The 26,354-nt window shown below is 46.3% G+C and overlaps 1 protein-coding gene across 10 annotated transcripts in view; it reads right to left on the minus strand.

Annotated features, from left to right (window-relative positions):
* LOC101920172 (sodium/potassium/calcium exchanger 3) overlaps positions 1–26,354 on the minus strand; it is a 280,196-nt gene that overhangs the window by 121,717 nt on the left and 132,125 nt on the right. For 8 of the 10 annotated variants that reach the window (XR_008749300.1, XR_008749303.1, XR_008749302.1 and 5 more), the window contains exons 7-15: positions 20,436–20,510; positions 16,152–16,177; positions 14,378–14,431; positions 9,946–10,091; positions 7,152–7,312; positions 6,294–6,570; positions 4,520–4,686; positions 2,644–2,758; positions 1,665–1,777 (exon numbers count right to left, since the gene is read on the minus strand). Coding sequence is in view for 6 of the 10 variants with exons in the window: in XM_055816643.1 (XP_055672618.1) it covers positions 1,665–1,777; positions 2,644–2,758; positions 4,520–4,686; positions 6,294–6,570; positions 7,152–7,312; positions 9,946–10,091; positions 14,378–14,431; positions 16,152–16,177; positions 20,436–20,510 (1,134 nt within the window). In the remaining 4 variants the exon portion in view is untranslated. The remainder of the gene's footprint in view (positions 1–1,664; positions 1,778–2,643; positions 2,759–4,519; positions 4,687–6,293; positions 6,571–7,151; positions 7,313–9,945; positions 10,092–14,377; positions 14,432–16,151; positions 16,178–20,435; positions 20,511–26,354) is intronic. The other 2 variants (XM_055816642.1, XM_055816646.1) reach the window with 1 other exon arrangement.

A 26,354-nucleotide genomic window follows, 5' to 3' on the forward strand; every position in this document is an offset into this window, starting at 1 on the left:
AGCTGGAGGCCAGTCACTAGTGGTTTACCCCAGGGGTCAATACTGCTTAATGTCTTTATTAATGAACTGGATGATGAGGCAGAAGGCACCCTCCGCAAGTTCGCAGCCAATACAAAACTGGGAGGGGTGGCACTGGAGGGTTGTGCTGCCATCCAGAGAGACTTGGACAGCCTGGAGAAATGCACAGGCAGGAAACTCATGAACAACATCAACAAAGGGAAAAGTCCTACATCTGGGAAAAAATAACCCCATGTATCAGTAGATGCTGGGACTGGGCCGCTGGAAAGCAGCTTGGCAGAGAAAGACCTGTTGGTCCTGGTGGACACCAAGCTGAAGTCTGCAATGCACCCTTGTGGCATGGAGCACCAACAGCATACAGGGCTGTATTAGAAGTGTTGCCAGCAGGTAGAGAGAGATGATCCTTCTCTGCTCAGCACCGGTGAGACACATCTGGAGTCTTTGGTCCAATTCTGGGCTCCTCAATACAAAGAAGGCATAAACTTCATGAAGCAAGTCCAGTGAAGGCCCACAAGGATGATTTAAGGGACCGTAGCAACTGACATACAAAGAGAGGCTGAAAGAGTTGAAACTGTTCAGCCTGGAGAAGAGAAGATTGAGGCGGATCTTACTGATGTGTATAAACACCAGAGAGGAGAGTATAGCAAAGGTGCAGCCAGACTTTTCTGAGTGGTATCCACTGAAAGAACAAGAGGCAACACACACCATTTTAAATACAGAAATTCCATTTAAACTTCAAAACGCTTTTTTACTGTAAGAGTGGTCAAATGCCAAAACAGGCTGCTGAGAGCAGCTGTGCAGTTTGCAGTTTCCATCCTGGGAGGTATTCAAGACCCAACTAGACATGGCCCTAAGCATCCTGCTCTAGCTGACCCTGCTTTGAGCAGAGGGTTGGAGACTAGACAGTCTCCAGAGATACTTGCCAACCTCAACAATCCTGTGATTGTCCAGTCTTTTAACTTTCATTCACTCCGTGACTGTAATCAAGAATCTTTCCTCTGTCCTTCCTGCAGTCTGAGTGATGTCCAGCTAACAGCAATAGCAACAGTGACTTCCCTCTAGGACTTCATGGCATCTCCTGCTCTTCCTTTTAGAAGGGAGACTTTGGGGGGCAGGGGATGTCCCTTTTATCATGATGGCTTCATACATTTTGAATAGTTTTTCTCAAACAGGAAAGCTTTGCAGTGTTTCCTGACAATGGTCACGCTCTGAAATATCCAATTATATAACAGCTTCTTTTACCTTCCAATGTGTTAACAGTTCAGTAACGCTAGAATTCTTCTTACCAAAAGCCCTACAGGTCTGCTCTATCCTTTACTTTCCACTTATGTGCTTATCCCCTCTGGCTTATTGAAAATAGGATCATTCTTCTTATTTGAAATATATTCAAGTGCGTGAAAACACGAAGAGTTAGCTTTTTTCAGCACAGACTGCTGCCTTTAAGGAGGAAATGGAAGTACTTGTCCTTCAAAGGATGGGGAGCATCCTTATGATTTCCCAAATCATAACAGAGCAAAACTATTTGTTTCTTCAAATCCAATCTGCAGAATTTTGGTCTTTTTTTTTTTTTTTTTTTCTAAATAGAGCTGCTTTATTTTAAATAAATAAACAAACAAACAAGACTTGTGAACAAACATAGGACTTACATATGATCCGTAATTCACTGCTAAGGTCTGCAAAGCCCATGGGAGGCCTAGGCCAATTAAAATATCAAAAACATTGCTTCCGATGGAGTTAGACACAGCCATATCCCCCATACCTGCAGGAATGGAAACCATGTACAATTAGACATGTCTCAGAAAACTCTTTCAACTTCTAAACAGAAATACATTTAAACTGAGCTAATCCAGACAATTTCCATGGATTAAGGCAAAGAGTTAAGGGAGATCCCTCTCATCCCACCCCTTCCCTTTCCCCTTTGCCCTCCCCATCATACAAGGCCAGTAGGGTTGAAGGGGCTGAATCCACCTTCTAGAATCATCTAAGAACTTCTCTCAACTAATCCTCTGCTGCTGTGGGGACCCCAGCCACTGGCTGTGTTGGCTGCAACCTGGTGCCATGCTCAGTGGGGCTTTTGATGCTTCACTGTAACCATGACACAGGAGTTTCTATACTGCACTGATTAGATTAGGTCTTCAGGTAGTCTGTTAAGTAGCTGGTTGTTTCAATGAAGAGCTACTGGTTTTGGTCCCCAAAGCAGTACTGACAACATTCTTTTTCTCTTAAAAAAAAAAGTTGGAGTCACAAGGTGGAGGGGCAGGGGGTAGTTTTCCTTAAAAACAGTAGTATCTGCCAGCCCTTATGACTGTGGAGAAAAGCTGGAAAGTGACCTGAAAAACCCTTATGCCATGTTCTAAACAATTCTATACCACTGATATATTAAGAAAAATGTTGAAGGACTGAAGTTGACAATAGCACCAAAACTTGTTCCATTCCATCATTAAGAACCTGTTAGCTGCTTTGCAATAGCAACATAATTAATTTCCTTCTTCTTGTTTTAAATTTCAGCCTCGGAAGAAAGGCTTTGTGTGCCTTCACATTCAGGTCACATCTGTGCTACCTAAAAGGGAAGACAACACATGGAAACTCTTCCACAGCAGTACGACATCTCTGTGATGAACTTACCTTGCCTTGCCACAATGAGGCTTGCCATGCAGTCTGGCACACTGGTTCCAGCTGCCAAGAAAGTGATGCCCATGATCACATCTGGAATTCCCAGAGTGTAGCCAATGATTGTCACCTAAGGAGAGGAAATAAACTGTCAAGCTGTTTACAAGAATTAAAATCAGAGACCTCCTTGGCCCAATTCTGCAAGATTCAAGTGAGACAGAGTTTATAGCTCAGTGCAAACTCACAGTTTTAAAGAGAAGCAGTGACAGGCTTTTTTGGTATATTCATCATCTGGCAGACCGTAACACTTACCTGCTATATTCCCTCTTTGGTTAGCTGCTTCTGCACCTTTCACCCACAACTTCCCTGACACTAAACTGGAAATAAGACTATATGGTAGTCCACTACCCTGTGTAACAGTCTCCTGATCTTGACTGAAATTTATAGACATTATTATATACAAATAAGAGCTAAACAGACACTAAAACAACCCTATGGTTCATTATACTATGAAAATGCTATATGCAAGGACATATCCCCAGGTGACTGCAAACATTTCCTATTAGCAGAGAAGAAATACCTTTAATTTCCTCTTTCCTTTGCTATGCAGTCTATGACAAATTACTGCTCCTCAAATTGATTAAAATTTTTAAATTTTGGATGCCTTTGCCTAATGATGCCCATTTCCTACTAGCCACATTTCATTGCTCTTCTCAACTCTGCAGCATACTCCAAGAAATAGGAACCATATGTTAGAGGCAGCACAGTGACCCTGTGGACTCTAGTTTTTCAGCCATAGAAAGTTGGGATAGCTTTTTTTCGAAAAACACCTCATGCTTGCAGATCAAAAGCAGAAGAAAAAAAATAACTTTCTACTTCCTGTTCAGGGTAACATGAGTTACTGCAAACAAAAAATAAACCCCCCTCTTCTGTAACTGCTTTGATCAGTTTGCAGGTTTTTCATTTAGTGCAAGAATGAACTGTGAAGGCAGCAAAGATTTTTTTGTAACCGCCCCCTTTCTAACAGGGAAAGAAGTGGCCAGTGCTTTTTGCGAGGTATCTTCATGCTCTTCAGGTCCCATGCAGAGACAGACCATGAATCATGCACTACATTGCACGTGCAGCAGCCCACAACCTGGCTTCCCTTGTTAGACCCTCTCTTGATGCCAATGCCCCATCATTGCCTGATTCTGCTTAAGAGTACAGACTGCCCCAGAAGGAACAAAATCCATGCTGTGTTATTACTGTGATCCTAGTGAGGACAACTTAAGACTTTTCACCTACACATATCATGTAATGAGGCCTGCAGCAAGCTAACAGGCTCAGTTATCCAGCCAGTGCACAAAACCCCGTGAACAGGCCAACTATGCTTGGACTTCCTTGTGTTCATTTTTATTTACCCCTTTTTACCTTTAGAATAATGAGGTAGAACTAAGTTCCTGTTGGCTGGAGTAGCTGTGCAAGAATTTGGCTGAACATCATGCTTTTGTTCATGCTGAGTTCAAAGTGTTATCATTCATAACTGTCTCTCAAGCTTGCTTGCTTCACGAAAAGGAAAAGCTAGAGAGGCCAGATTCTTACTAGCATCAGGACTTCCTTACACTATCCTGCATGACAAGAAGGTGTTAAACTGGTGCATGTGTAATTTTTTCCCCACGTTAAAGAAACCGGGTAAAATTCCAGCCCTGAATCAAGTTCAAAGGCCATGGCTACTGGCCCCTAATTATCTTCTCTGAGTGCAGCCAGGTCTAATAGAAATGGAAGCAGACTTGCTTGAGGTTTCTCATCTAAAAATTCAGGTATGCAGAACTTCCCACACATTTCCCTAAGCTGACAAAACCACTTCTGATACTTCTCCCAGGCTGTGGTTTATGCTTCAGTTGGTACATACCATCCACACCATCATGTAGGAGAAGGCTGCAATCCAGAGGGTAGAAGAAGCAAAGGTAACCATGAACCATTTTTCCAAGTGTGGTTTGTTACAGTTGGGCACTGTGAAGTACAGGACAAAACTCAGTGGCCATGTGAAGAGCCACTTCAAGATTTCTATCTTGCCAGCTGTAAAGCAGAACAAAAAACACCACAAAGAAAAAAAAGAAGAAAGAAAAAAAAAAGAAACAATCACAATGCTAGTCTGCTTTAGTCCAGAATATTATTGTTTTGTTAATATTAACAAACAAGATGCCAGGGACACTTCAGCCTAACTGCTATCCAAGGAGATAATGACAAGACATTTTTTGTTTGGAAGATCACAGAGTGATGGCAGAGATTGGAGGGCAGAGAGGAGCACAGGGAAAGAGTATGAAGTTCCTCCCTGAGAGTTTGTTAAATAATGGGTCAGAGCACATCTGCTGCCCTCCCTGGGCACACTACTTACAGCTACCACATAAAAGGCAAGTTCTGGAAGGAGATCCAATCCATATTCAACCACCCAGTGGGAGGGTACAGAAAAGATGACACCAGGCCCTTCACAGAAGTGCACAATGGAATTGTAAGAGCCAATGAACTCAACTTGCAGTAAGGAAAATTCAGAATAGATGCTACCATAAGTCATGCATTTTCTTTTTTTTTTTTTCCTACCATGAGAGTGGTGAAACACTGGAACAGGTACCCAAAAAGACTGTGGGACCTCCATCCTTACAGATAATTGAAACTCAAATGGACACAGCCTGGGGCAATGTGCTCTGAGCAGGGGTTTGTACCAGAGATTGCCAGAGGACCACGGCAACCTTTGCCAGCTATGAACTTAAGTGTCACAGTCCATAGGCCATCTAAATTACTTCAAGGCTCAGGGTTTTTTCCTTACTCAAACTACAGCTATGCTGTTTGAGTGAGGAGATCTGAACGGGAGTTTCTAAAAACATACCTCACCTGTAAAGAGCAGGACCAGTCCCTACAGTCTTGTGGCTTGTCTGCAACCCAGCAGATGTTGCCAGCTGTGGCAACTGTGAGTCAAAGGTAGGGCAGGGATATGTTATAATCATCCTGGGACTAGAGGCCTGATGGGGTAAGAGGGACTTGGCAAAAAGAAGATTGCCACCCTGTAGGCACATGCGGTTTTTCACAAGTCACATAGCTGTTCTGATTTTCTAAGCCCCCCAGAAAGAGAAGACACTGTGGTTGCACTTAGTTAACAGCAGGAAGCAGAGGTGCCCAGGGCCTTCTTTTGTCTCTGCTCTGCATCAGCAACACCACTGCCTTGTCTCTGCTAGCACTATACCTTACCACTGACCTAAGAGTGCACCCCATTCCCCAGCAAAGCTAAGACCTAGATGCAGACACATCTGACCTGCATTCAGGTACCTTGCCAGTGGCCCCACCACCCTCATCTCCCTTTCCAGTCAGCAGAGAGAGACGGGTCTCTCCAGACAGTGAACTAGGTTCTGGGGGCAGGAACCACTCCATGGAGATTGCTGCCTCTCCCCTCTGACTGAAATAGCAGCACTGGGCCGATGCACGAGCTGCAGCAGAGGAGTGTCCAAGCCCGGGAGTCTGTACCCTGAGAAGTTCCTGCCACTTCCCAGTTCCTCTCATCTTTTGCCTGTGACCAGGAGCTACACAGCAAGCTGCAGGCACTTCTACCTCAACACGCATCTGCAATGCTTTCTGGCACACCCAAACTGAATTTTGCTTTCTGGAACAACACAAACCCAGGAACTTCTTACTGGGTAGGTCAAAAGGTGTGTATGGTCCTTCATGGTCATCATCGTCATCGTCATCTTCCTCTTCCTCATCGTTTTCATTGTTCTCATTATCCTCATTCTCATTCTCTGTCTCGTTCCCAGCCTCAGCCATGTCTTCATCCCGCCGCGTGCCATTCACGCCCCGCTCGGCAGAGTTGCTGGGGCCTGTTCCATTCTCAACCACGTGCTTGATAGGTATTTTGATTGCTACTTCTGACTCACCATTGGTGTAAGTCCTGCTGTTGATCAGCCTTTGTCTCTGCAAATACAGGCACAAACTCTTGATGAAAGATTTTTTTTTAATTTAATTTTTTAAAGATAAAGGGAGGAACAGAGAAAGAGAGATGTGCAGAGTTCTTTAAAAATTTGGCTTTAAAAGCAAAAGGGATGAATTTTGAGCAGGTATAATGTGATGCCTGCTTGCAGATGACTAGATAAATCTCACATACACTACTTCTATAAAAGCAGGCCCAGTGGCTGCAGAAATTACTCCAGGAGTACTACAAGATCAGGGCCAGACTAAGTGCTGACTCAGTGAGTGCCATAATATTAAATAAGTGCAAACCATATTAATGTCAGATCAACGCAGGGGGGCACCTCCTGTGAGCAACAGCTACAGGTAACATAACCACATAACAGCTCGAAACTTTCTCTACTAAAATCTCCATGGGCACAGACACCAAGTGATGATTTAATGAAGTCAGTGTCAAAAGGATAAAACCTGGGAAAATGTTATCAGGGATCCAGAAGAAACACAAGTTCGATTTTGACCCAAACACTGCTATAGGAAAAGGCAAATTCAGAAGGAAAACAAGAGGTGGGGGGAGATAAAAGACATACCTCATTGATTAACATGCGGCTGGCCATGGAGAGACGTGTTTTGGGAGGGAAGTGGCTGGTTATCATGATCCGGAGCCCAGCCTCAGAAAATGAAAGCTGGTGTGGGTAGGCAGACAGCAGCTCATCCACCATGATCACTGAGGCTTTACGGTGGAAATTTCCTGCAGCCAAGCAACAAAAAGAAATTGAGGCCTTCCAGCAGTCTCTCTCTCTCTCTCTCTGCACTGTGTGGCTCTTAGAAGAATAAACCCACAGGTTCCAGAAGTCCTTTGTAAGAACCATTCCTTCAGCTACCACCATGCAAAATATACCTCCTCTGACCTTAATTTCTGTATTTAAAGAAATCGCCAGCATCGTATCTTCACTCATGCTCATTACAGAGAATTAAATCTACTCTGCACAGTTCATCACAGGCCTGCATTAGGCATATCACTGCTTCCACAGGAGCTATTCCGCTAAGGCGGAAATGGTGCGACAGTAAACTGCATTAATTCCACAGTTATAATCTGCGCTTCTGTGAGGATACTGGCCTCACTCACCATTAACCAGCCATACATAGGGGTGAGGAAATTGTCACTGTGTTCCTGCAGGACACCAGCGCAAATGAAAAGAAGGTTCCTGCTTCCTGGGCTCACAGCTCAAAGCTGGAAAGTGCCATCAAACCTGGCAGCAAGCACACATGCCGGTCCATGGGGTGCAACCCAAAGTGCAGGAGCAAAGAACAAGAACACAGAGGCAGGCACCTGAATTGTGATCCACCTGGGGCACAGAGCCAGTGCCTGTTACCCTCTGGGGTGGCACAGGGCCAGCATCCATCCTTTCTGTGCCTGGATGCTACCTCAGGCTGTGAATTCTGGGACTTGGGGACTTTGGACTTGGCAGCAGGGAAACCGGAGGTCTTCCCTGACACATCTCTGCTCTGGTTTATTAAAATCAGTGCTGAACACTGGCAAATGTTTCATGGCATTACTATTTATTACCATCACTGTTAGTCTTACAGAAGAGTATCTCCTCAGCCTTAGTGTCATTTTTTTTTTTTTTGACTGAGGTTTCCATGAACTAGGGTAGGTAAATGTGGGGTCATTCATATTAAAAAAAAATTCAAACCAGCCAGTCAGCTTTTCCTTGTGACTTCTTCCATGCTGGCATTTCCTGCATGGCACTTGGGGGAACTGCCCCAAACACAGAAATTCTTCTGTTTGATTCTTTTTGGTACTCTGTTCAGAAAAGGCTTTGGAATAGAAACAACAGTGTTTGAACCCTCAGGCAATCTGTTACAATGGGCGCTGCGACCCCACGCTACTGGCAAGTGTGGACAGCAGAGCACCTGCCTGTACAGGAACAATCTGTAAGAAAATGATGCAATTTTTTCACCCTCCTTTCTCAGCCAGTTTGAGTAACCACAAGTGTCCAGAACAACAAAAAAATACCAGTAGCTGAGCAGTGTCATGCAAAGATGCATTCTGGGGAGACTTAAACCAAATCCCACAATCAGAACTGGCTCATTTGTGCATAACCCTGAGGCCACCAGGTAAACTTAGATGACTAAGGCCTGAGTTTATGCTTACTGAATTTTACCAGTCCAGCTTCACTGGTACAGAGCGTAGTCATCTTGCCAGAACAGTTTCACTGTTGAGAGCCTCAGGCTACAGATAGGTGTTCCCACAAAAGCAGCTTCCCCAAATCAGAGTGCGAAGCACTCACAAAAGCCTTCCCTCAGCAACAAGGCAGTATCTTGATAGCTGGCCTCTGGTAGACTCAAAGGGTTTCATGTCAGCAAATAAACCCCTCTACATTTCATGATTAGTTGCTTACTATATACACACACGATGTCTTTTAATCACTGTTTGCTGGAAGAAACACCTATTTTTGTTATTATTTTTTTTTAAGTCCAGCAGAAGAGAAAGGGCAGCCTACCTGTAGTCAGAGACCAGGAATGCTTTAGACAAGACAGAACTCCTTCTCAGGTTAAACCAGTGACTGGGCGGTGTGGGGGTGGTGTGTTATTCCTGAGGATAGGTGCCTATAAATCCCAATCATACTGCACATGATTGTTGACTGTTGCAAAGATTAAAAAAATAGCCTCTCTAAATATAGTTTAGCGCATGCTTGCAAATGCACACATTGAACTACTGCTGTTGAGCTACAGAGCAGGTGAATTTTTTTTTAGCTGAAGAAATACAATCATTTTTATATGTAATTATGACTAAAGTCAAATGGGAGCAGATTTCAGCCAATGTGAAATCCACTTAAAGTTGTGCACATTCAAGACATCATGTGCAGTAAGAGCACACTACCTAGACCAGCACAGAGTCCCCGCTCTCCCTTCACTGGGGGGGGAAAGTACACGCTAGTACAAGTAGGCCCTTTTTCCCTGCTCAGTTTATGCTGCTTTGGAATAGAGTTAAATTTAACTGGTCATACTAGATGTTATCGGGCACCTTCAGTGCAGTTTAACAGCCTCACAGGACAACTTACAATGGCATGCGTCTAAATAAGTAGCCCTGGGCAAGTCAGGCTTGAAGCTGGAGGACTCCTCTCAGCCAGGGACTTGTCCAGCAGCAAGAATTGTCCAGAGGAGACCTGAGCTGCCTAAGTGGCAAAGGATGTGGTGGCTGGGTCACCGCACTGTGCCCCCAGGCACAGGGCCCATGGTCATCTGGCAGGGGTGGTTACAAAAATGCCACTTCCCTGCCCATTTTCACGGCTGATAAGACAGCAGCAGTCCACATCACACGACTAGCAGACAAACTTGCAAACATGCAGAATGATGCAAGCAAGCAGGGTGACTTACTGGAACAGTTACCTTTCTTTAGTAATACCACTGTGGCATCGCAGCTGCTGTTATCGTCCATTTCTGTGTTATTTGCTAAACCGTTCACCATATTTGCAGAGTTTTTTGTCTTCCTTTCAAAGCAGTGATGTATGGTTGAGTTGTACCTGCACAAATGAAATAAAGTCTAGATGCACCTTTGCTTCTTCTATGTGGATTTCTTGACATTCTTCCTTTCCTAGACTCATATCCTCTGTGATCCAGCTAAGGGAGGGAAGAAAACCCCTCTGGTTTTAAGGAAATCCAGCCACAGTATGCCAGAGCTCTAACTAAACCGTATACAATGTAATCTCTCCATACCCAGAAGGCAATGAAAGATACAAGACATGAATCTTCAAAGACACGTATGCTTATGTATTATGTGTAATTAATATTCTGAATATGCAATTTCCAAATTTATTTTTTTAATCACACCAGAGCATGAGTGTTGTTTCACCTGTGAAGACCTACCACAGGAACACAAGACCATATGCTAAGATCCACCTCCATCTCATCTTCGTGGGGGTGAGGGCAGGGGGAGGGGAAAAACTTTATTTCTTATTTTATTTAGAGTAGCCAAGGAGCTGACAGAAACACGAGTCAAGGACCCCACCATGACACGCAAAGGCAAGGGCAGACCACTGTGAACGCCTGCCTGAGGTCCCTAACCAGACCAACAACCTCAACAGCTATATCCAAACAGGTCTGAAACATCTGAAATGTTATGGCATTGCTTTCAGAAAAAAAAACCAACACATTTTAGATTCAAACATTAAAACTGTCTGTTTTGATGGTCAGTTACTTGTTGCAAGGGTGAAGCCACCCTCCATGTTAAAGGAAAAGTTTCTAAGTATTAGAAGTGAGATAAATTCTGACTCATTTTCCCTTCAACCTAGCCTGAGTGTTTTGCTGTTCTCACTGAGAATTGCTCTCACAATATTTACTCTATTCATCATTTCAAAACAAATCTCTACTCTTACTTGTTCAGACAAGACCACTGGTGTGCTTGGCAGCTGGTAGGTTTTGTTGAATGTTCCAGTTTAAATCTGGGTTTCCTTTCTATTGGCTTTTAAAAACAAGGCAGGAGGAGGGGAACCACACAGCAGAACAGACTAGCTTTGCTAGCATGAACTTGTGTGAAAGAAGTTGCACAAGCCAGATGCTCAGAAAATCAATGTTGATTGTGCTGTAGTTTTACTCCAAGCAGTCAAGAACAAATTGCTATGGAGTTTTGCACCCATAAAAAGTAGACTGGAATCTTCTGTGTGTTTATTTCTGAATAGGAATGCTAAAGCAAAGACAGAAGAGGCTGCTCTGGTGGGACTCAGAGATGGATTTGGTTCTCTGCTCTGCCATACAGTTGCTGCATTAGCCTTGGTCAGTTCACACAGAATAAGATCCGTAAAGCATAAAATGACAGAATCACAAAATCGTTTAGATTGGAAAAGACTTTTAAGATCATTCAGTCCAACCATTAACCCAGCACCGCCAAGCCCACCACTGAACCATGTCCCTAGGCACTGCATCTACACATCATAGCTCCAGGGACAGAGACTCCACCACCTCCCTGGGCAGCCTGTTCCGGGGCCTGACCACCCTTTTGGTGAAGACATTTCTCCTAATACCCAGTCTAAGCCTCCCCTGGCACAACCTGAGGCCGTTCAGTCTTGTCCTGTCGCTTGTGACTTGGGAGAAGAGACCGACCCCCCCTGCCTACAGCCTCCTCTCAGGGAGTTGTGGAGAGCGATCAGGTCCCCCCTGAGCCCCCTCCTCTCCAGGCTGAACACCCCCAGCCCCCACTGCCACTCCCCAGCAGAGCTGTGCCCCAGCCCCTTCCCCAGCCCCCCTGGGGGCTCTGGGCACGCTCCAGCCCCTCTGTGTCTGTCTTGTAGTGAGGGGCCCAAACTGAACCCAGGGTTCGAGGGGCAGCTGCACCAGTGCCGAGCGCAGGGTGACGGTCACTGCCCTGGTCCTGCTGGCCACACGATTTGGGACACAAGCCAGGACACTGTTGGCCTCCTTGGCCACCTGGCACTGCCGGCTCACACTCAGCCAGCCATCAGCCAGCCTTCCAGGCCCTTTCCCACCGGGCAGCTCTCCAGCCCCCTGCCCCAGCCCATGGGGGCACCGAGCCGTGCTGAACCTTATACAGATGGCCTCGGCCCCTTGGTCCAGCTTACCCAGGTCCCTCTGCAGAGGCCCCTGCCCTCTGGTACATCAACACTCCCCACCAGCTTGGTGTCACCTGTGAACTTACTGAGGGTGCACCTGATCCCCTGCTCCAGAGCACTGATAAAGACGTTAAACAGGACAGGTCCCAGCACCGAGCCCTGGGGACACCCCCTGTGACAGGCCACCACAAGATGTAACTCTACTCACCACCACTCTCTGGTGCTGGCCACCCAGCCAGCCTTTTACCAGCTTCACGTACACCCATCCCAGCCACAAACAGCCAGTTTCTCGAGCAGAACGCTGTGGGAAACACTGTCAAAGGCTTTACTACAGTCTAGGCAGGCAGCACCCACAGCCTGTCCCTTCATCCACTAAGCCGGTCACCTTGTCACAGAGGGAGACTAGGTCAGCCAAGCAGGACCTGCCTTTCATAAACCCATGCTGGCTGGGCCTTGTCACCTGGCTGTCCTGTAGGTGCTGCATGATGGCACTCGGGATGATCTGCTCCATAACCTTCCCCGGCACCGAGGTCAGGCTGACAGGCCCATAGCTCCCTGGATCCTCCTTCCAGCCCTTCTTGTAGATGGGCATCACGTTGACTGACCCCCAGTCAATGGGGACCTCCCCAGTTGGCCAGGACTCTCATAAATGATGGAAAGTGGCTCGGTAAGCACTGCTGCCAGCTCCCTAAGTACCCTGGGGTGGGTGGGGGTTGGGTCCCACCCACCCCCACAGGCTTGTGCTGTCTTGGTGGTGTGGCAGGTCACTTGGATTGTGGGGGCTGCATTCTTTTCCCCATCCCTGTTTTTCAGCTCAGGGGGCTGGGTGCCCAGAGAACAGCTGGTCTTCCTACTAAAGACTGAGGCAAAGAAGGCATTAAGTACCTCAGCCTTTTCCTCATCGTTTGTCCTGTGTTTCCCCCTACATCCAATAAAGGATGGTGATTCTCTTTAGCCCTCTTTTTGTTGCTAATGTATTTATATTAACATTTTTTATTGTCTTTTACAGCAGTAGTCAGATTAAGTTCTAGTTAGGCTTTGGTCCTTCTAATTTTCTCCCTGCATAACCTCACAACATCCTTGTAGCTCTCCTGAGTGGCCTGCTCCTCAGCCAGGCCAGTATTCATCCTTGCTGGCTGGTCTTCTGGCACACAGGGACAGCCTGTTCACACATGTTTAAGATTTCATTCTTGAAGCATGTTGAGCCTTCCTGGACTCCTTTGCCCTTCAGGACTGCCTTCCAAGGGACTCTGTCAACCAGTCTCCCCAACAGGCCAAAGTCTGCCCTCCAGAAGTCCAAGGTGGCAGTTCTGCTGACCCCTCTCCTTACTTCTCTGAGAATCAAAAACTCTACTCATTTCATGATCACTACAGATGCCCCAGACAGTCTCACACCATCACATCACCCACAAGACCTTCTCTGTTCACAAAAAAACAGGTCCCATGGGATGCTTTCCCTAGCTAGCTCCCTCACCAGCTGGGCCAGGAAGGTCTCTTCCACACACTCCAGGAACCTCCTAGAGTGTTTCCTCTCTGCTGTATTGTATTTCCAGCAGACAGCTGATTAAGTTGAAGTCCCTTCCCAAGAACAAGGGCTAACGATTGTGAGACTTCTCCCAGATGCTTATAGAATATTTCGTTTGCCTCTTCATCCTGGTTGGGTGGTCTGTAACAGACTCCCACCACGATACATGCCTTGTTGGCTTTCCCACTGATTCTTACCCATAAACACTCAACATTGTCATCACCATCATTAAGCTCTGGACAATCAAAACACTCCCTAACATACAGGGTTACCCCATCACCTCTCCTTCCTCGCCTATCCCTTCTGAAGAGTTTACAGCCATCCATTGCAGCACTCCAGTTGTGCGAGTCACCCCACCACACTTCCAGGATGGCAACTATGTCATAGTTTTCCTGCTGCACAATGGCTTCCAGGTCCTCCTGTTTGCTGCCCATGCTGCATGTATTGGTGTAGACCTTTAGATGTCTGATACTCAGATCTGTACTATGGGGATAAGAAGCCCCTTCCTGCCTCATCAGGATCAATTATAGATAAGTACATGACAGGGCAAGGTGCTTTAACCCCTGCCGTTGGAGGTGCAGCTGGCATGCAAGCTGGGTGACGCAATGGAAGCCCTGCCCACAGCCTGTGGCTCCCTTTAATTACCTCTACAACCTCTGAAAAAGCACTGGAGGAGGATGCCTTACAACCTAAACAAGCCAAGGGTTGTTTGACTTACTTCATGATAACGATGTAGATGATATACATCAGCACTAAGACTAAGGACTCCCACCTGCAAACAAGAGCAATACAGAAAACACATGAGAGCAGGCCACGACAGTCAGCTGCTTGGGTTCAGCCATTCCCCATCTGTCTTGCCACAAATTTGAAGAAAGGCTTGACTCTCTTGGGCTCTTAACACACTTCTAGAAAAGGGGAGGAGTAAAGAAATGGCACACCCCCCGATGTGTGATGTCCCCTTTGTTTTCCTGACTTCTGCTCTGGTTTTACTTGGCCAAATCAACTCCATCAGAACAAGTGACTAAACCTACAAGTTCAGCAAACAAATCATGCACTCAAGGAACACATACACTTCTGTAAGGACAATACCTGTGATGACTGTGGCAGAGTGTGGGGAGTGGCCATCCTGCCCTGCCTGCACGGGTCTGAAGAAGGTCGTTGGGCTTTTTGAGTATGCTAAAGCACACTGATCATGCTGAGACAACCTGAACAAGGGGCAGCTCCTCTTTTGCTACTGCTGCTGCATAACCACTGAGAATGCAACAAGCAGCAGTTGAAACTGCCGACTAGATATCGTCAGTTTTTTTCTCCACTTTTTCTGTAACAAATCAATGAAGTTTGTATGAAAACCAAATAGCATGTGACTTGCAGAACTTGTTTCTATGTAACTTTTTTCATTGACCAAAATGCTGCAATATGGATAGCATATCCTATGGCAAACTGCTAGTCTTTGTGGAAATCATCCATTATCAGAATGCTATATACTAATAGAGTCATGGGCCATTTCCTCTTTATGGATTCTGAGACACTGCACTAACCATAGCAATATCTCATTCCCTGATTCTGGCAGTTGAATACTCAGTTTCCGCATTGATGTGTTTTAGTTGAAGGTCACAGACGAATACAATTGGGTCTTGAGTCAATTTTAGTTTAAAAAACAAAACAAAACAAAGAAAAACAAGCCATTGCAAAACTCAAGTGTTTCAGAAATCCTTTTCTGAAATCAAACATAAATCCCCTACTGAGAAAAGTTTAAGAAAACATGCAACCCAAAAAGCCTGACTCCCCCTAGTGCTTGTAATCTAAATAATACTGGCTGTGCATGAAATCAAAGCTACCACTGTCACTTTACAAGCCCTGAGAGGTGCTGCAAACAAAACCATGAAAGCAAAACAACTGAAAGTACACTTTTAAAAATGTTTGAAGCCCTCCTAACCTACCATACCTACTGCAGTACATTTAAGCACATTCATCGAGACATTAACATCTATGCATTTTGTTTTTCTTTTTTTCTTTCTTTAAATCAATCTTTCACTTTTTGAAATTGCCTTAGGAGCTTTTATTTTTAAAAATATTAAATTATTAAAAATCCAAACATTGGAGCACTTATATTGCACAACACGGTTATCAGACTGCTTGGGTGGCCCCTTCCATTCCCAGGTGGCTGAAATCCCTGGGACACCAGCACCCAAAGAGCAGTTTCTGCCTCTGCTGAGCACAATGCCATCCCCAGGCTGCTGCAGGGTGGGCAGAGGGCACCCACTGCCACCACTGTATTGGTAAACAGTCCAAGTGACACTCTCCTAGGTTTTCCTCTGGCTCAGAAAATGAGTTATTCTAGCCTATCTTGTGCAGAGGTTTCTCACGCAGCAGGAAACTGCTGCCTGAATCACCCTGCAGAACTTTTTAACTTTACCCTCTTCTCCTGATGAACCCTACTTACTGAAGCTTTTGTGGTATAATCAGAAAAAAATGAAAAGGGATTGACTTACCAGGAAACTTTTTCATCATAAATAAACTGTGGAGAAAAAGTTTAAAAATAGGTACGTTATACACAAAATCACAGCTGGAAACAGTTCATGACCCGAGCAGGGGACAGAGAGGACAGAGCAGCTCAGGGCAATGGGAGTAAGCTCTGGCCTGTTCTGGCACTGCCCTCTGGCCCAGCCTCTGAACTTCCCCACCCTTCATCTCTCACCCAGCAAAGGCAGGCAGAGGCTCCTTCCCAAGCATCGCCGGATCCTTGCGTGACTGGGGCTGTGGCAGCAGAAGTGGTTACAGGCCACATGGAAGCGAGCCGGCGCAGGGGCTCTGCCTGCTCAGAGCTGCGCGGTAGGCCTCACCGGAGCCACGGCTTCTTCTACTGCCTGGCCCTGAGCAGCAGCTGGGCCATCACGGTGGGGATTTACAGCCAGCTCCACAGCTGCTGCGAGGCTTTGCTGCCTGAAAGCTGGGCCCAGGGCATTCTTTCCTCAAGATCTGTGTGACCGCCACGCTAGCTGACTGCGACGGCTGCTTTGGCACACCTGCAGACGGATGCTGAAGCTTTTGTAACCACGAGGGGCCAGCCGCCTCGGGCAACAAGCGCCTCTCGAGGTGCGAGGGGCGTGCTGGATGAAGGCAGCGCGGTGCCGCGGGGGGCGCCGGTGCGGGCAGGGCCTGCCCGGGCTGGCCCCGGGGGCGACCGGCAGGTGGCCGCAGCGGTCCACAGCCCGCGCCCCACCGCGGCGGCTGCGGCAGGGCGGGGGGCACTGGGCTCCGCCGCCCCTCCCGCCAGAGGCGGGCAGCGGTGGCGAGCTGCTCCCGCCGTCCACCTCGGCTGTCACCCGCAGGGCTGGGGGCCTCAGCGCCGCTCAGCCGGTGTGCCGTGACCGCCTACAACGGCTGCTGCGGCGGGAGCGCCCCAGGGCCGGCCGGGCCGCCGCGGGTGGTGGCAGGGTGCGCGGGATCCCTTCTCAGGGAGGCCGGAGCCGGCGCTGCGCGCAGCACCCAGCGGCCCGGACAGCCGCCCTGTCCCGCCAGCCCCGGCGGGCAGCGCAGGCTCCATTCAGGCCCCCCAAAGGCCCACGCGGAGCGGCGGGAATCCCGCCTCGCCCCGGGGAAGCGAGAGCCCTGGCAGCGCGCCAGGGAAGCGGGGGCAGGGGACCGAGCCCGCCGGCGGCCAGCCGCCCTGTGCAGCCCACGGCAACCCCCGCGCGGCAGCAATGCCCACGCTGGATAGCGGAAGAAAACACGGCCACATAAACGTTCCCCGTGCTGTTAGGGCTCAGTCACCAGGATCTAATCCAACAAGTCCTGGTTTAGGTTACAACGCGCTGGTGTGAAGGGACATGAAAACATGTGTGCTGAGCTTCGTGATTAAAAATAGCACCCATCCCACTTCTGTCACTAATGACTCTAACCAAATCCGTGCAAGTCAGGGTACACAGGCATCTTTTTCCTTTCAAGGGAAATAAGGAGTAACAGTTTTGCCAGGCTCTACAAGACGAAGAGGTAGCTTTGCCATACTATTGTAAGGTTTTTAAAAAATAAAAAAAACACAAGACCGAATCAAGGTGAGGTAAGTGTGGTTTATCCACTTCCAATCCCTGTGATTTAGAGTTCACTCATTTCTTATCAAACGGCCCGGAGCAGCGAACAGGTGAATTTACACCGTTTTGCTCTTTATTACTGCAGCACTGTAATTCCTCTGCTAGTGGAAATGGAAGGAGACAAAGTCACATTGATTTACCCAACAGAATAACAAGCTTTTTAAAGTTGCAGCATCTCAGCGTTGGCAGGAATGTATTTATCTCCCCTCAGGTGTGTTTATGATTAGTAAAAAACACCAGTGGAGTACAACTGACAATACGGCACTAAAAGCTGCTGTTTAAAATACTGTGAGAGCAACCTTCTACAGGCAGTATCATCCCTTAAGAAAGATGATTGTATTTCAGCTGCAGCTAAGTCTCAACGCCCTGATAGGAAAAGATAGCCTTATATGGCAAAGCATTTAAGCACCCTCCAAAATTTAAGGCAAACAGAAATCTAACAAAGGAACCAAGTGCAGGTCCTGCTAAGCTTTGCACAGAGCCTGTGGCTTCTCTCCCAGCTGAGCCATCAGTGACTGGAGAGCCAGTATTTGAATAACAACGTGTTGCCACCTAAATTTGATTCTGCCTTAAAAGGATAGGAAAGATCTAAGCCGCTGTGAAGGCAGGGGTCCCTGGGTGAGTGAAAGGGAGGAGAAACTTCTCAAACTGAAGCGATGTTTAGCTCTGAAATGAGAAAACCTCCTTTACCATCAACTGGGGAGCAATACTGCATATAAAAGGGTCAGCAAATCAGGTGGAAGCTAACTCTTTAACCATTTAAAGTGTTTTTCCTTCCTTGCATCTTTCTCTTTTTCTCTAACAGGTGTTTAAAAGTCATTTGCAGTGATTGCTGTGGAGTGACCTGAAGAGAAGTGGGATGCGCTTCACATCTCCCAAGCCACAATTAGCCACGTGGTGCTGTAACATGGAGTAAGAGTTCTGGCAATGCCTTCAAGCCTCCACTGTTGCCTGGAGTTGCACAGTCCTGCTACCCTGCCTGCATGAAGGGCTTTGAACCTCACAGCTGCTAAGTTGAGCGGAAGAGTGGACATACATCTACAGAGAAGCTAACCCAAGGCTTAGGGGAAAAAATAACTGTATCCTGGTATTATGGGATACACTCCCAAAAGAAAAGGACTTCTGCGGTTCTGTAATTATGAAGAACAGCTTATATAGAAATAAAGTATAGGAGAGAAGTCTTAAGGATCATAGAAATGTCTGTTCAGTGAGCCACACAACTTTCTCCTTATGTAGGACACATAGCTAGGAATTTCAGGGCTGCACGGGACACGGTAAAATAAAGAATGGCTCTCAACATCCCGAAGCAGGTGACAACCACAAGGGTGAACCAGCCATGAAAAAAATCTGCCTTGGTTAAAGAATTTAAAAACCAGTGACAGATTCAACAGATTTTTAACTTGTTTGCCATCATGCAATAAATGAAACACCCAATCCAAAAACCAGGAGGCTAAATGCCAGGCAACTTCCCACATCTGTGCTTCTTGTGGAGTGAACTAAAAGAACACCTGCTAGATGTCTTTAAGCCCATGCAATGTAATTTATTACAATTAGGGGTGTGGCCTGGTTTGTTGTTTAACAACAATTTCTGCTATGAGGTTACTGTCAAGCTGACAAACCAAAAAAAAAAGTTTTTTATTTTGCAGCTCATTCCTAATAATTAAGTAGAAGCGTTATTTTTCATCAGGTGCAAAAAGGCTGGCCTTGCAGTATGGGGAATAAAAGTAAAACGGCTGAGGCAAACCCTCTGTTTGAGATAAGACAGAGGCCTTTACACCTACAGAATAATTATGGTACACAGACACATGCAGAATGAAAGCAAGACAAAACACAGTGTTCAAACTGTGACTAAAAAAAGTAGTACAAACTTCAGAAATGCAAGTGTACATTGTCTGACTTTGAAGCTTCCTTCTTGCTTACATGTGGAAGTTGACTTTACTTAAAAAAAAAAAAAAACCAAAAAACTCAACAACAACAAAGCCCAGAAATAAAAAAAAGCAAAGTAGAAACCATTACCAGGAAAGTCAGTTTTTACATTTCCTGACTTTAGTATTGGTTGCAAAAGTAATGCTAAACTGATGGCAGTATCTTTATCTAAACACTTGTGCTAACATTTTCTCACTGCATAGCCTGATTCTGAAAGATTCAGAGTACTTGCTGAGCTTGCTGAAAGCTGGAACAGAAGCACCACGAAGAATTACTGAAACTATAGCTTTCATTAGAGGATTTGCTGCTAGCATGCACTGAACAAGACCTGCTCCGACTATGTGCAAAAAAAAGTTTTGTAGTTGTTGAGTAATATCCTCTGGGCACAAATGCTGCCTCTCCGTACAGGTCAGGTCAGACATTTTTTAGGAAGCCACGAGGGTCGCTGTCAAGAGAGGGCTGACCAACACATCTGCTCCAGGGACTGCAGCGGGGTTTCAGCTCGGCACCCAATGCCTGCACTGGGACTGGAGAACCACACCTCTCCCCAGCTGTCGCTCTGGGCTTTCTGGACACTCCTCAATATCCCACCCTTGGGCCAAGCTTTTCTATGGAACCAGGGAGATCACAAGAACATTCTTCCATGAGCAGAAAACCACAAGACTCCTGGAGCTAGGATCTTAGCTACAAGACTATGATTTCTTAGCAGGTTCCCTTTACATGTGGGCTCCCACAGAAGAATAACCTTCAAAAACTTACCACAATGAGTGCAACAACAGACAGTGTATAGTAGATTGAATCTCTCAAGAGACTCCACGATGACAGTGCAACAACCTGGGAAAACAGGCAAAAAGAGGATGTCAGCCAGGCTCTCACCAGCATGACTGCCACACTAGTGGTGTGTGCCAAAGTTAAGCCCATCATTCTGTGTAAGCTCTCCCCACGCATGCTAGAACATGAAGAGGAGACCCAAGCCAGGAAACTCACTGGCCTACTGCAGTTGCCAGAGGAATAGTCACTAGGGAGATGAGGGGATGGCCAACTGAAGTGCAAATGACATAAGGTCATGGGCAGCAGATGATGTCCGTGCAAAGTCAAAGACATGCTAAATCACACTAGCATTATCAAAGCCATGAAAAGAAGAATCAAGTCCCAAATGTTTATGGAACCTATGAGCTCAGCAGGCTATCTGGCATCCCTTTCCCCCTGAAATCCCTCCTGTACACACACCACAGAGCCTGCAGTAGCAGTCCCTGCAAGCTGAGCTGTCCCCCAGGCCTGGCTGCAAGTAGCAGCTGGAGGCAGCTGAACCACAGGCGTGGGGGAGGCTTCGAGGGCTGCTGCTGTCAGGGCAGCGGGAAAGGGCTCAGCTTTACCAGCAGCACCCTTCTGCGCCAGCACAACGAGTGTCTTGGTGGAGAATGGTCACAGGAGATGAACAGCCCTGTTGAGTGTCTGGAAGAGGACACGACCACTCTTTCCACCCACCCGGTGGTTCACATCTGTTTCTTGTATTAATTTCCCCCAGCCTGGGACCCCTGCCTTCCTTGAGACAGGAAACCAGCCTAAAGTGCTGAGCAAGAGTGCAAAGCATGCAATGGTCCAGTAGGCAGGGGAGCACCACCAGACACAGCCCCCAGCTGCTGCTCAGCAATGTGGGTCCTCCCCATCCTTGTCCTACCACTACATGCCCTTGTCCACTGCAAGGCCAGCTGCTGGCATCTCACACACTAGGTGTCCAGGAAATTTTTAGGCTGCTGGATGTTGGGTTCCTCCTTGCTACAAACGTCAACTTGACCCACACTGATTCACTCAGGGGAGGATAACTTGGGCAACAAAGGTCACACTGCAAAACAAGAGTCTAGCAGCACAGAGCAGCCAGATCCCCAGCACACTGCTAGCCAGAACCTCAGCAGAGCCACGGGTTCACCCACCACACTGACAGGTATCACTACAGCTCTCTGTGCATTTGCACAGGTTTTGGGACAAATACTCAACACTCCAGCAAAGCGTTAACAACAAAATCCAGGAATTTATATGCAACAGAGGACAAAATGGGATAGCTGTGCAGTTCATTTCACTTGACACCTTCCAAAGCCATGGAAATGAGGAGGAATTGTCACTGTAGGCTGAATGAGCCTGTGATTCAGATCTTAGAAGAAAAAAATACTACTAAGCTAGCCCTTAAATTCATTAATAGTATTCAAAAGGGCAGATTAAAAGCAGTCATGTGGCGGTAACATCTTCCCTATGATTATATTTTTTGCAGTCATAGGAAGACCCCTCAGTAGAAGCTTCTCCTCAAATCTTTATTTCAAATTTCTTGAGTGCATGTCAAACACTGTGGGTCACATCCTTCACAGGTGTAAACCACAAGGAGACAGATGGGAGATGGCTAATTTACACTGACTTGGATCTAGCCCCTGAATGTATAAATGAATTTTCTGACCACATCCTCCAGTGATGCTCGTGCATGAATTCAGTCAAACAAACAGCAACTTCATTTTAATTCCTATGATATATAAAGAAAGGTCCTATTTCAGAGTGCTAGAAAAGATAGTTTCCCAGCTTTCTCTGCATGTTAACTCTTACAATATTGGAATTTTCCAAAACTACTAGCAAAACAAATGCTGTAAAAAGATACTGACCATTATACTAAAAAATATCTGCAGCCTCTTAATACTATGGCTTTTTAAAGTGGATGGAATTTATGACCAGTATAAAGTCTCTTTATGCAATCATTGACATGTCAGAAAATCCTATCTAAAATAAAAAAGCAGGCCTTTAAGTCCTTGAGTCAGATTAGATTTATACCACCTGACAATACATTCCAATACATGTAGGGATAGATGAATGGAGATGCTTTATGATGGAAATTTCCAAATGTAGAAACGTGGAGTTAGGTTCATAATTCTATTCAGAGATCTTTAATTAAATCTCACATCTTATAGATAGCGAGCCCCTTCATTTTGATTGAGCATCTTTTGTAAGGGGGTTTATAATGACGTTATTCCACTCAGCTTTTATGATGCTGCTTAAGTTCCTATGCACTTTTCTCAGCATAGATGTCGGTGGGGATTTTGTAGCTGCATACTTAAGCTCTGCCTAATAATAGTTACAACATTTCTGAAACAAATGACAAACATATGAACAGGCTTGCTGGCAACTGTCGCTATTCTGTCTCATGAAGTCTCTCCTGGGTACAGGGGGTGTTGTCACAATGCCACACAGCATACCTGTGAAAGCAAGATGACCTGGTTACTGCAAATCAAGCTAGTACCTCTCCTGTTCTTTCATATTCTACTATAATCTTTGCAGGGAATTTCCTCAGACACCTGAATGAGCACATTAAGATCCAGATGCTTAAATGCAGCTATCTAGGAGGGACCTAGAGCACAAAAGCCATAGACCAAGAAGACACTGGGAAGTGCAAGGACTCTTACATTGAATTCAGACTGGACTGAAGGGAACATGCTCATGCCTGGGACTTGTACATGCTGCTCACATTTCACAGATATCCTAGTAGGTCTCCCTGATGCAGTAACTAGGGGACAACTAAATCTCAGCCCTCCTTAGACCATGAGTCATTTTACTGAAGTCTGTGAACCATTTGATCACTGGGAAGAACAATCTGATATAGAAAAGCTGTGCGCATAAGGTAACCATGCACTGAGGGTAAAAGGAGCTAATTAGCACTGAGGGAACTGGCAGCACTTCCAGCCTGCTCACAAGAATCATGTAGTCTAGTTATAACTGTCCAGATCTTGAATGCCTAAGTTGTGCCATATAGTCTTGCAGCAACCAAGGACTCCATATAAATCTTAAAGCACTGGAAACCACTTAAATTACAGTTTACCAGACTAAGGCAGAAAGGAAATCAGGGAAACAGTTTAGGCATGATCAAATTTGAGTTTTAAATCAGCAATACTGTAACCCAGTGGAGAGCTGGTCCTCTGGGAGCCAAGCATAAGGACGCAGCTGTAAAATGACTGTCCATCAGGTTATGCTTCCTCCATTTGAAGGAAGTATCCAAAATTCAAACCCCAGACAAGTGCCCATTAGCCCTCTCTTGACTACTATACCGGGGACTGAAAGGAAGAGCTCTTTAGACCAGGCTTAAATGAGAGCAACCCCCGATGAGTCCAACACAGATGAGGACCGATAGTGCATTCTCACCTGCATACCACAGCATCATTCCTATGGCTAAAACAACCCATATTAGATATCTGGTTTCGCATTGGTAAACTTTTGCCCTGCAAACTCTTAGGTGTAACACTTACTACTCTGAAAGCTTATTTCCCTTTTTGAAGGGCTGGAGAGCAGAGAAATCAAGATTTTACCCGTTTCTGCTTGATTTCTGCAGTTCTTAACTCCTAAAGCAGCGGCCCCATGCAGCACACACAACCTCCTCCAATATACACATGGGGATAAGCTACCTGGGACAAAATCCCTGAAAATCAGACACTGGCAGCTGCTGCTTTTGCCACCTAAGTTTGATCAGGGCAGCCAGGGCCTCAGTAGCAATATACTCTGTGCCCCCTCCTAGGGCTTCACCAATATCCTCTGTAAAACTGACCCTTCTCTTCTGCTCTTCCATATTATTTCCCTCCCCTCAGCAGTGCGGAAGCTTTTCTCCCATCCACAGGAGACCTGGTGACAGAGGCTGTGCAGCTGGCTGTGCTACTCACCTGCTTTCCCCATTACAATGATGAGCCTGAGATGAAGGAGGTGACACAGAACGTGGGTGCTGCTACCTTGGTAAGGATGTTTGTACTCCTGCTGCTGCCAACAAAGGTGCAAGGCAGTCCAGAGGGGTATGCGCCGCTGGATATCTTCTCTGCTCAATTTTCCATGGGAAGCACATCAAATGTTATTTAAGCACATCCACGTTATTCAGGGACCTTTTTCACTCTGAATTGCTCCAGGGCTTTTCCTCCTCTCATGGCCCATTCTTTGCTTGACATTCTTGGGCTGAACAATCAGCTACAAACACTGCCTGGAAATGCTAGGCTTTGGAAGCAATCTTCCTAGTCTTGTTTCTCTATCATCTAGAGGTCTAGATTTTCAGGTATTAAGAGCTAATAACTTAGTTTGTTATGTGGAGAGGCAGAAATGCTTGGGCAAGGGTGTCAAAAGATTAAAGCCAACCACTGCAGTGATTAGCCTTAAGAGTCTACAGAGATGCGCCAATAGTGAATCCACCGCTCAGTGCCTCATAGCTGGAAACATCTCCTTCCCAGCTGCTGTGCACACTGTGTTGTTGACTCCTTATGTGTAGTTTGGATCATTGATGTTAGATCTTGACAGAGAGACTGCCATTCAGCAGAAAGCATTTTCAGGCAAAGATGAATGTTTCTCGTGAGTTTTAAAGGGAAGTGGTAGACCGTCTATAATTCATTAGACATAGTTTTAATGCAAACATGTCTCTTACCTTACTGCACCAGAAGCAAATGTTCTTACTGACTGACCACGGTGGCTATTTTGGATAGGCTATCTTGTGCAGCTCTGGAGTCCAAGGGTGCTTCCAAATCAATCACCAGTCTGGAATCTTACTCCACACATTTTTAAAGAGGCCGCAAAGCTCTTTTCTAGAGAAGCGTCTTTTTCTTCTAATGGTCAGCTACAGCCTGAAAGGTGACTGTAAACTGAGACAGCTTTACCTGGCAATGCTGCAAGACAGGTTGAGAAAACAAGCAGCAAACACAAGCCCCTTTTCCCTGCTGCTGTTCTTCTGCCTCCTCAGAGATGGGAAGCCAAGGGAACACGTACCACTGCCAAGCTCTGCTGGGCTGGGGATGAGGGGAGCAGGCAGGCAACTGAGTGGTTTCAGTCACAGCGGATACTGCTCCCTCAAGTCTTCATTCAATACGTTTAAATTCCCATTAAGAGCTTGTCAAAAGGCATCCAGAAGCAGAGAATCTGGGTCAGTCTTCATGCTGCCCCTCTTTATGTGGACTGTGCAGAAGCAATCAGGGAAGCCCTTACGCCACCCTCACAGGCTGTGATCTGTTTTTTGAATGCTCTCTGTGCTGACTGACAAAACTCTTGCTCACTGTGATACCTTGCAGGCACCCTGAAACATCACAACAGCCGGCAGTGCACTGCATAAGCCTCTTCAATCTGCTGCAGCAAGACACGCAGTGTGAACCTCCTTGCGCACTACTCCCGGTTTGCAGGAGCTACCCTCAGAGCCAAGGGGTGGCCCTTAAAGCCTGCTGGGGTCCCCTCCAGAAAGTGTTGTTTTCCTGACACTACTGCTCAGCAAATCCTTGACACAACTCCAAATCAGCCCTGTGATAATATGATAGGATCTCACATCGAGTTAAATGACTAACTGTTGGCCAATGTTACAGTAAGTAGTGAACTCAGGTGGAGATCGGGGACAGATTTTCAGGGAAATCGGACTGGCTGTAATTTGTAGTTAATACATGTCTTATGCATTTGGAATCATACAAAACCAAAAAGGTCCTCTACCTTAGGTACCAGTCTCATCCTGAAGAGGATGGGAAGATGAAAACCAGCAGCGCTTTACTTTCTTGTGATTTGCAGAATTCAGCCCGCAGCAAAGAATTGGTTTTTACGCACCAAAACCAAGCACTGCTGCAACCCACTGAAGAGAGGCAGGTCACAGCAGAGCCTATCAGCTGAAGTATCTGAGCCACAGCTGAAGAGAACTAG

The sequence above is a fragment of the Falco peregrinus genome, chromosome 11 (genome assembly GCF_023634155.1).
Source record: "Falco peregrinus isolate bFalPer1 chromosome 11, bFalPer1.pri, whole genome shotgun sequence".
In the NCBI taxonomy this organism is placed as follows: Eukaryota; Metazoa; Chordata; class Aves; order Falconiformes; family Falconidae; genus Falco; species Falco peregrinus.